At 34.0% G+C, this 11,301-nt stretch overlaps 1 protein-coding gene across 1 annotated transcript; it reads right to left on the reverse strand.

The window, feature by feature from the left end:
- Window positions 1-5,196: 5,196 nt before the first annotated feature.
- LOC148206877 (elongation factor G-2, chloroplastic) lies at window positions 5,197-9,008 on the reverse strand. The gene is made up of 4 exons (XM_088104873.1): window positions 8,868-9,008; window positions 7,090-8,503; window positions 6,107-6,619; window positions 5,197-5,537 (listed from the first exon to the last, which is right to left on the reverse strand). Exons 2-4 carry the CDS (start codon window positions 8,353-8,355, stop codon window positions 5,370-5,372), a joined length of 1,947 nt encoding a protein of 648 aa, XP_087960999.1. The 5' UTR covers window positions 8,356-8,503; window positions 8,868-9,008; the 3' UTR covers window positions 5,197-5,369.
- Between the last annotated feature and the right edge of the window lie 2,293 nt (window positions 9,009-11,301).

Consider the following 11,301-nt stretch of genomic DNA (forward strand, 5'->3'; position numbering starts at 1 on the left):
AAGCAACGTAAGAAAAATACGTCTCTCAAGTTACTGAAAAAAAACCCTGAAAATACAAACTATATTCTGAAATAAAAATATATATAGTCACTACGTCTTAAGAACAAAAGATCCATACTTAATTAACATATAATATTTAAAAAGATAAAGGATTAAAATAAATTTTAATAAAAAAAAGAATAAATTTATTTATTTATTTTTGCCTTATATGCAGCTTATAGTTGTAACTAACACGCGTGTTGTTCATATCGTGTAGACTTAATGTATATATGTAGAGTATCTTTGATGCAAATTTAATATCAGTTTTATTAAACTTTGGAAGACGCAATTCGGATTAGGCCCATAATTGATGTCTATTCCATCCATTATATATACATTTGAACTGTGATTCTTCCAAGGGACGACGAAAATATCTAGTACTTGCAATACAATCTTTTTCATGTCACATTTTAAATTTAAGTCTTTTTTAAAGCAGATATTTTTATGGCTAATCAATTGAGTATTGAATGAATCCACTAACCCAACAAAGAATATTATCCTAATCAGGAGTTTTAATCAGTATTGATTAGAACCACTTAAATAAAATATCTTGTTCTGAGCTATCGAGTCTCAACTTTCAAGTGGCTTTATATGGGAATACGACACTGGATTGGTTTAAAAAATTATTAGTACGTGGTTGAGACTCTAGATTTTGTATTATATATGTGTGGCTCAAGTTAATGTACTATGTAGTTGATTTAAGTTTTGTAGGCCCATTGTGTTTATTCTTGGCTACAAAGTTTGGCAAGTTGTAGCCATCACCCTACTCATAAATTTGTTTGTGTATCTAAATGTAAATGCAACAACTTCGAAATTCTCTCTTTTTCTTTATGTCTCTTCTTATTCATTTGATCAGTCACTTAATCCACAAACATATGCAAATTCTCAAGACCATGACAAAAATTAAAAAAACAACATTCGAATTTAAGAGTGGCATCTGAAGTAACTTATCAGTAAAAAATAAAAAATATTATTTTACCTCTACATTCAATTGTTTAATTTGTTTTTTTACTATCTAATATAATATGTTGCTTGAACTATCGACAACCAAGAGAATGTTCTAGAATTGGTTGAACCAGCTTTGTTCTTAATATACGTAACAGAAAATATGGCTTCCAATGGTGCTTAATTTGTGCTATTAATTTGCTTTTTGCTCTCTGACATTATTTGGAGATGTGAAATGTATCTACCTGCCTTGGTTTTCATCTACAGGGGTTAAAAGGGGTTGGTTGACTTTCAGATTCATTGTACAGCTATAATGGGGATATTTTTCTTATAAATTTTTCTTAAATTATTTTGTGATTCGTGTACTTTTTATGTCCATCGTTGTTTCTCTAAAAAGCACGTTTTAGTTTGGTTAATAGTAAATAATTTTAAAATATTTAAACAAACTTAATTTTTTTATTTAATTATGTTTGAAATAAATTTTATTTAAGAATTTGTTTAATTGTAATTGAAAGTTTATGTTTTTACCCTAAAGAAATAACTTTGTGCAAATTTTTTTTATTAAGTTAAATAAATTGGATGTGTATAAAACCTCTTCCTTAATGATTTTGTTGAGAAGAAAATTGGATATAATTCTTCGAGATTTAATTTATTCGAATAAAGGAAGTTATTAAGAAACTTTTATTGTTTGAATGACATTCTTAATTGTTTTGGTTGCTGCGAAAAGAAGTAGGGTCAACAGAGGTGCTTAATAAATTCCAAAAGTGATGTGGAAAATTTGCCTCGGTTGAAGGCATTAAAACGTTAATGCTTATTAAGAAACGTTTAGGAAGTGTATATGTTTATGTGTGTTATGGAGATGTGCGCGGGATACGTTGTGTTTTTGTACTGATGAAACTGATTGGTGGTGTTAGGGTAGGTTTGATTTGGTGAATTAAAGGAGCAGTTTTCTCATTGAATTTGTTGGCATGAAACGGAATTGAGTGAGGCTCAACATTGTTTTGTAAAGGTAAAAGTAGGTATGGAAGATCGACTAAAAATAAGAGAATATGACAATTTGTATTGGAGGTTGTATTTGAAACATCCAAAAATATAGATCTATATTTAAGAGTACTTACATTTACAATAAAATGAACAGTTACAAGGAAAAATAAAGTTAACTTACAGTTATCCTAAAATAACCATAAAATTAAAAATTTACAGAAACCTATACTGATACAAACCATAAGAGCAAACCGATCTGATCAACCGAACGGTCCTACAAGCATTGTATTACACTGAACGGCCCTATCTTGATACAAAAATAAGCACAAGACCGACTATCTTACTCTAATGGAAACCATCTTCTTCTGTCAGCGCCTGCTCCAGAGAACCCTCATCACATTCTGCTCACACCCACAGGGTGATCATTGCAATGACAAAGACGATTGAACGGACAACATGACAAGACAGGAAAATAAGGGTAAGCTAATGTAATTTATTTATACAAACATACATACATTTCGTACAAGTACAACCAATGCAAATACGGATAAGCATATACAACTGAACACTATACTTCAAACATAAGTCGAACACCTAACTTGACCATCCGAATTGTATGAATATGTAGCTTGAGGCCATTCATGCACTCGGGTGGTGTAGTAACTGGAAAACCATTAACTACCACCCGAGGTTAGTCCGTTATAACTCACCCAAGAACCTATGGGCTAGGACCTCCTGCCATTCTCACACAATGCCTTATCTATCTCTACTTGAGAATTGGTAATCATCAGAATATCAGGATGAACTCCGTGAATTTCACTATCCATATTCATACTATAACACCACTTTGATACACTTTTCACTGAGACATTTACCACTTCAATACACTTTTCACTGAGACATTCCTCCTTGGAATTCTCTTCCACATTACTTGAAACATATGCCTTATTGGAATGTCAATAAAATTTCACATACACAGTAGATCAATACAACTATCTCAATCCATCATAGTCAAGCAGTGATAACAGCATTTAAAGACCAAATATTCATTCATAGAAGAAAACCGAACTGCAACAACACAAACCCCGAATACAACCGAACGGTAAATGACCAGTCAGGCCTAAGCATAGGCCGAACTCAGTTAAGGACCGAACAAAAAAAAACATCAACATATATAAACAAGACCGAACACCCTGTGAATGGTGGAGACCGAACAGTCCATAAAAGATAAGACTGAAGAAGTGACCGAACACTATTTTAGTTTTGGTACCAACACATATAGATATATGCTTCAGTTTATAAGGAACTTAAACTTATAAGTTCACAAAAATTTCAAAATTATCATCACGTTTTTATATGACCAAAAAAACAATATGATTTCAAAATGCGCAAAAAAATACATTAGTGAAACCGGTATTAATTAAATAAAACAATTTTTTTAAAGTTTTTTTTACTTCAAGAGGTTATTTAATAATTTCCCGTCAATTCATAACTTACAAGATGGATCCTTAGGAAATGATGACCATGCCACTATTAGAGAATGGGTAAAGGCATTATTTGCTTTGGTTTACTATCATACTATAATACTATAAGTTCTTAGTTTATAAATGTTTTTCACACTCTCAACTATATCAATCAATCGTTATAGATTTTCCTGAAAAAATATCAATTTAAAGAGTAAAAAATAGGAAAATAGTTTCATCGAAGATAGAAAAGAGTAACATAGTTATATGTTTTTGTCAACTTTGAGAAAGAAATAAGATTAAAATAAAAGAATGAAAATGCATAATACATCTCTCACATTAAGAGGATTAAATGAACTACCTCAATGTTAAAAACTATAGTGAAAAAGTAGTTTACTTAAATTAAACTAAAAATTAGTTCAATCGAAATTAACTAAATTATTATTTGTTTTGTTAAACTAGACTGCACTAAATTATACTAGTTTTGAATCTAACTACTTGTGAACAGTTTTTGAATTGTCTTGAATTTTTTTAAAAACCTTGAAACAAAGAGAAAAATTATCACCCGATAGTTAATTTGGCTATGTTCGCCACTTTTTCAAAAATTGATTAAAAAAACAAAGCATTCCATTTGATATGTGTCATGCTTTTTGCTTTTGCTCAATTTGATTGATGTGATTTTTGAATTGTTGTTTTGTACCCGCATCAGGAGTGAACAAAAGATTGCAATACAAGATGTTATAAAGATTATGAACCTCACATTCAGACTTTCAAAATGCACTTACAGAGCACAGCAACTCAGACACATTCAAGAAACCGAATGAAGCCAAGAAGCCCTAATTTGAATTCCAACCCCCAGATTTGAATGACGACAACCACCACAACTGCTTCGACTTCCTCAAACTCTTGGTATCCTTCATCGTCATCTCTGCTTGCCTCTTCTAACCCACAGCTGCCACCGCTACCGTCACCAAGGGCAAGAAACGCTTGTCCAAAAAAACAGTCTGCCAAAAAACCTGAAGCTCTCTCATGGAAGGAGCTTAAAACGTGTCAAAATGCAGTTTATTTTTACTCTCGACTGGTGCGTACTGCGTTCTATCTCGGATTAGTTATTGTCCAACGTTCTATACGTTTTCTTCAATCGGGAACGATATACTTAGATAAAGCAGGTTCGTAATTTTGGTAGTTGCTGATTTGGCTTTTGGTTAGTATTGTAATTGAGAAACCATAGACCATTGCCATTTCTGGCGTTTTGGCTGTCTGTACGGGAATGAACATCGGGTTCTCATTAGGGGGAAACAAAATCTGAAAATTAGTTTTACGTTTGTTCAATTAAGGATGGGGCTCCAGTGATTTTTCCTTTACAATTCTTAGCTATTTTGTGCTTCTTCTTTATTCTTCTCTTAAGATAATATTTTTGCATTATAGTATTTTTGCCTTCAAATTCAAACTTTTACACTATTAGTTAATCAAATAATGTTTGCTTATCTATCATTTTTGGCATCAAATGGAGGTAGTGCTACCACAACTAGGTGATTAAGTTGTCAAAATCACTCAGTATGTACTGTTATACACACCTTCGAAAAATCATCATGTCACGTGGACACATTCGATTTGTAGTTTCTACTGAAAACAAAAGATAGGAAATAATTTTGGGTTCTCGGAATGGATTTGCGAATCCAAGTTAGCACGCTTTGTTTTTCCCCCCAAAACAACAAAAAATGCATTCTTATTTGCCCCATATCAGTTCATTCTCTCTCCAATGTGGAAGAAAAATCGTCTCCTATTTTTCTTCTGAAATTTTAGTTGGCTAACCTTGTATTTGTACAAGGAAAATTTCAATAAATAAATACCAAAAACAAACCCAACTATTTGACAATGGACACAATACGGCTATCAAAAGTAAGAAATTCCTTGTTGGGAGACCAAGCAAATACACTAAGCGGCAACTTCTTGCTCTTTTGAGGCAAGTTGGTTCTGAATGTGCTGTGGCACCACATCAAACATGGCTAATTGCATTGAGTAGGATGCACGGCCCTTTGTCATCCCCCTGAGTGTGCTCACGTACTGGAACATCTCAGCAAGAGGTACCAGGGCATCAACAACCTGCGTTTGTCACCAACAAAAGCAAGAAAGGAATAAAGTCCACCTCCAATCCAAACTAAAAGCAAAACAATCCACTGAAGGAAAAAAAAAAGAGAACATGAACATTGTCCTCATTCATCCTATTCACATGTATCCATGTAGTCCTAAGACCCATATAGAACCCAAGACCTTCGAATCAACTCTACTCAATCCTACTATTTCACCAGCCCGATAGGCAAAAGTTTTCAATTACAATCAACCAACATGATAAACAAGAGAGCAGTCCCCTAGGTGATATACACTGTTTTTTATGATCATACCTCGTGGGAATATCCATACGGTCTTTTTCGAAGATTATGATGGGTGAGGTTGGGAGGGTTTTTTTATCCCACTTTTCCTTTATTGCCATTTTGGGTGTTGTTCCATAAATTAGAATTGTGTATAAAATATATGAATTTGGAAATGTAGATCATTTTAAGACAAACAATACGGCACAAGAACTTTCGAGCAGTACCTTCAAATTTAATATAACAATCCAACAAGGAGAAGTTTAATAGGATAATCCAAGAGAACCAAGTTACTAAACTTACCTTTAGGCCACCAGGTTTGTCACCAAAACTGTTGATCTGACCTCTTCTTGAGTTGAGATCACCAATTACATCACCTAGATGTTCTTCTGGAGTAACAACTTCAACCTTCATTATAGGTTCAAGCATCTTCGGTCCAGCTTTTCTAACTCCTTCCCTAAATGCTCCTCTTGCTGCCAACTGGAATGCCAACACACTCGAATCTACATCGTGATAAGAACCATCTACAAGTACCGCTCGTACATCAACAACTGGAAAGCCAGCAAGCACACCGTTGCTCATGCACTCTTCCAATCCTTTCATCACCCCAGGAATATATTCTTTTGGTACAGCACCTCCTTTGATTTCACTCTTGAACTCATATCCACTACCTGGATCCATGGGTTCAAACCTTACTGTGATATCTGCAAACTGACCTTGTCCACCTGACTGTTTCTTGTGCACATACTTCACTTCTGAGATTTTTGAAATGCTTTCCCGGTAGTTTACTTGGGGAGCACCAACATTAGCTTCCACCTGCGTTAACAAATATAGATAATGTGATTTTCCCAAAATTATGTTATTGCTACATAATCCTTAAAATGTGTAAAAGTAATTTAGCATAAAACTACTAAAGGAAGAGAGATATGGAGAAGGGAAGAAATGTTCACGCCAAGGAACAAGCCTATAAAAATGGAAAGGAATAGTACACCAGACAAACTAATGCTTTATCAGATGATATACAGAGATTTTATCAAGGGTGGTTCTTTATTCCTTTGTTCTTATTTTACAGGTAATAGTGAAAATTCAAAGTGCAAGCAAACAGATTCCGCTACAGTCTAATGTGATAATGTCCATGTTTATTTACCATTATTACTTCTAATCGTAACTATTCCATGCACAGCATCAAGGATGGAGTTAAGAGTTTCAAAGACAAAAACAGCTAATAAACACAACCATGCTAACCGATCATTGAAAATTCTCAAAAGAAATGAATTAGAGATTACCTTAAATTCTCTTTTGAGCCGATCAACAATGATTTCAAGATGTAATTCTCCCATCCCTTCAATCACTGTCTGGTTTATCTCTTCATCACGGGAGAAGTGGAAAGAAGGGTCTTCCTGTGCAAGCTTGATTAAACCAGTTGCCATCTTGTCAACATCAGCTTTAGTCTTGGGTTCAATTGCAACCTTAATGACAGGATCAGGGAAGTCCATCCGTTCGAGCACGATTGGATGATCAGGGTCACACAATGTTTCACCTGTTATAGTATCTTTCAAACCTGCGAGAGCAATAATATCACCTGCCAAAGCTACTTTAACATCCTCTCTGCTGTTTGCATGCATTTCTAGAAGTCTACCAATTCTCTCCTTTTTCCCTTTGTTTGCATTGAGTACGTAAGACCCAGCACTTAGCTTTCCAGCATACACCCTGACAAATGTAAGGGAGCCTACAAATGGATCACTCATGATCTTGAAAGCTAATCCAGCAAAAGGTTCATCATCACTTGCTATCCTCTCTATTGTCGCTTCTGGGTTTTCTGGGTCACTGCCCTTCATTGCTGGCAAGTCAAGTGGTGATGGTAGATAATCAACTACAGCATCGAGCAACGGTTGGACACCCTTGTTTTTGAAAGCCGAACCACACATCACTGGCACAAAACTGGCTGATATGGTTCCCTTCCTAATTAATTTTTTTATAGTTTCCTCATCCGGTTCAATTCCTTCCAGGTAGTTCTCCATAGCCTGGTCATCTAACTCAACTATGGTTTCTATCAGCTGGGATCGGTAATCCTGAGCCAGCTCTTGAAGATCTTCTGGAATATCTACAATCTCAAACTTGGCACCCAGCTCTTCTCCTGACCAAACTATAGCTTTCATCCTAACAAGGTCTACAACTCCCGCAAAACTATCTTCTGAACCAATCGGTAACTGAATTACAAGTGGTTTAGCACCCAAATTTGTTACTATCATGTCTCTTGTTCGATAAAAGTTTGCTCCAAGGCGGTCCATTTTGTTGACAAAACAAATTCGTGGAACCCCATATTTGTCTGCCTGCCTCCACACAGTCTCTGATTGTGGTTCCACACCAGCAACACTATCAAACAAGCATATAGCTCCATCCAACACCCTAAGAGCTCGCTCCACTTCTAAGGTGAAGTCGACATGACCAGGAGTATCAATAATGTTGATCCGGTGCTTATTCCAGAATGTAGTGGTTGCAGCAGAAGTAATGGTAATCCCTCTTTCTTGTTCTTGTTCCATCCAGTCCATGGTTGCAGTTCCCTCATGCACTTCTCCAATTTTGTAGTTCCTTCCAGTATAATACAAATTCGTTCAGTCGTAGTAGTCTTTCCAGCATCTATGTGAGCCATGATACCTATGTTACGATAATCCTTCAACGGAACACTCCTCTTTGAATCTGGAAGCAAAGTTAAAAAGGGTCATTTCCAAAAGGATGAAAGAAACCCAACCACATGTTCCTAGTCTTACAGAATAAAAGTGGACACCTTATCTCGCTTAAAATCTCAATTGAACACACAAACAACGGTTTTCTCCCTAATATCACAACCGAAGCCGAAATTCAAGAATAACACAATATATTAAGCATGATACAAAATTGAAACAAACCCAAAAAGCGGAGGAAACTGTAGAAAAAAGGAGTTTCATTCATTTTGATTTCCCTCAATAAACCAGGTCCACATTCAAAACATTAGATTAGTCGCGAAGCAGAAAGGAAGTTAAAAACAAATAGAAGAAATTATTAGAGATAAGGAGATGAATACCATCAGCCGCCATGGCGAAAACAGAAAAGGGTCTTCTGGGAGCGTGTTGGCGTGGAAAGGGAGTATTGGAGTTAATGCGTGTGCTCCCGAAAAAGTGTGAGAGGGAAGAGGAAGTGAGAGAGTAAGAGGGTCGAGGGCGAAAACCCATGAAGCGAAGCGGAGAGAGAGGGGTTGTTCTTCTCTCAGACCCATTGAGGTTGCAAAGAGTGGTCGTCGCCACCCTCAATGATGACTCTGCCGCCATATTTTGAGCTTCTTCTCCTTCTCTGTTCTGTTATGTTGCAGTGTTTCAGATAAACAAACCCACACACTCACCCTGGCCTCAAGTTTTCGGTAAGGCCTAGGAACAAGATAGTGTCTTCTATTCCCTGCACTTTATTATATATAAAAGGAATCATTTATTAAGGTATATATAAAATTACAGCTTTTTGTATTTTACGAATTTAAGCTTCACCAGAAATAAATTTAATAAATATATTAATTTAATATTTTAGAGAACAGAAAATATTGTGCTCCTGTGTCTTAATGACCTACAAAATATGCAATTAGCTTACATGGTTTGAGTTTTTAGTTATCTATTTTTCATGGTTGGAAAATAAAAGCAACGTGGATAACAATTAGCCCTCTCCTTGGAGTGGGTTCTCTTCCAAAGGATTGAACTCATCATGGCCTTATATGAACCACTAGTTATCACAACATATTGCCATTTTCCTTTTATCTTTACTTGGTGTTAAATTGCGTGTCAATGATTATTTTTAGGAGTATTGCTCATTTAGTTTTAAACATTTTTAATATATATTTTATAGTTGGCTAGAGTTTATTATAAATTATAAAATCAGAAAAGAGACTTACAAAATAAGAATGAAATCTAAAAGGAAAATGATACTTGAACAACCATTTTTGACAACATTTAGACACGCGCACACGTGTCAAAATCTGAGTGGTCCAGTTGGAAAAATTAAATGAAAATGGACCACTCAGATTTTGACACGTGTGCGCGTGTCTAAATGTTGTCAAAAATGGTTGTTCAAGTGTCATTTTCCAATCTAAAATCGAACAATAATACAGTTATCTAATAATGGACAATGTATTGAGAAAGAACCATTAGATATATTAATAATATTTTTAAAAAGTATCACGTAATTTATGCATTAGAATATTTTATTTTAAACGGATACTATGTACTTTTATTTCACACCTAGATTTCTTTTTATTTTTCTAAAAAAAAAATTCAATTCTGTCTTCTAACATTCTTTTAAATTGTTTTTAGTAACTTTTGTTTATACAAAAGTTCACGTTCCAGTTACTTTAAAAATAACACATCTTATAAACTAGTTTTAAATTTGTATTTACACATACATTGATGTTTGTTCGTATATTTATTAAAAGATATTCTAATATTTATTAAAAGATATTTAGAAATTGAAGAAAGAAATAATAAATATTTTTAAGTTTATAATTAAGTTTTGAATACAATAACTTCAAAAAATTATTTATAAGTTTAGAAAATCAATATATTTATAAAAATATAAATAATAGACTCTGTAAAAATATAAAAAAATATAACATATGTAAAAACATATAATATTCTCTAAAAGTATAAAAGATGTATAAAGTAGACTCATTAAAAATATAAATCAATATTAAAAAAAAATTGATATAATGTATATTACTAGACTCGTCTAATCAATACATTGACAAACTCGTATAGTATATGTTGCTAGACTCGTCTAATCAATATACGATACTAGTACAAAAACAGCATACAACGTCGAATATTTTGGGCCTTTCATATCAAATTCGAGAACGACGTCATATCGGGAGACGTTAAATTGACGTCGAATTTAAAAAATTTGACATTAAATTTAACGTCGAATTTTATCAACAAACAAACGACGTTTTAACAATTTTTTTATTTTTTTAAATTAATTGTGATCCTTTTTTACAACTCTACAAGATCTGAAAAACAGAAAAGCAACAAATTTCAGTTTTTGGTATTTTGTAAAGTGGACTATGAACGTGTAATATAGTATCAACAACAAATAACAATGACAAACAACAATGACAGACAAACAACAAACAAGTCCAATCAAACAACAAACAAGTTCAATCAAACAACAACAACAAGTTCACCCAAACAATAACAACAAACAAGTTTACCCAAACAATAACAACAAACAAGTTTAACAAATAAGTTCTTCAAAACGAAAACGAAAAATAACCTTGGTTCATCGAATAAAGTGTTGCACACGTGAGAGAGAAAGCAGAATGCGCCTTTGAAGGACAACAACACGAAAAATAATCGGTCAAAAGAAACAAAAATCATACCTAAAGTAGTAAATTAACATGCATTTGTATCAAATGAAAGAAATATTACATGTGATGGTCGTCAAACTTCGTTCGAGAAAAGTTTGAGCAGAGAAGAGGATCTCGT

Source organism: Vigna umbellata, chromosome 1, assembly GCF_029865625.1.
Source record: "Vigna umbellata cultivar VRB3 chromosome 1, Vumbellata_1.0, whole genome shotgun sequence".
Classification (NCBI taxonomy): Eukaryota; Viridiplantae; Streptophyta; class Magnoliopsida; order Fabales; family Fabaceae; genus Vigna; species Vigna umbellata.

What these genes read in the sequence shown, in the direction of transcription:
- LOC148206877 (XM_088104873.1), bottom strand. Translation starts at nt 8,355, where the DNA reads ATGGACTGGATGGAACAAGAACAAGAAAGAGGGATTACCATTACTTCT. An exon ending in GGCTCAAAAGAGAATTTAAG is followed by an intron (nt 6,620 to 7,089) that starts GTAATCTCTAAT and finishes TTGTTAACGCAG; the next exon opens with GTGGAAGCTAATGTTGGTGC. An exon ending in ACAAACCTGGTGGCCTAAAG is followed by an intron (nt 5,538 to 6,106) that starts GTAAGTTTAGTA and finishes TGACAAACGCAG; the next exon opens with GTTGTTGATGCCCTGGTACC.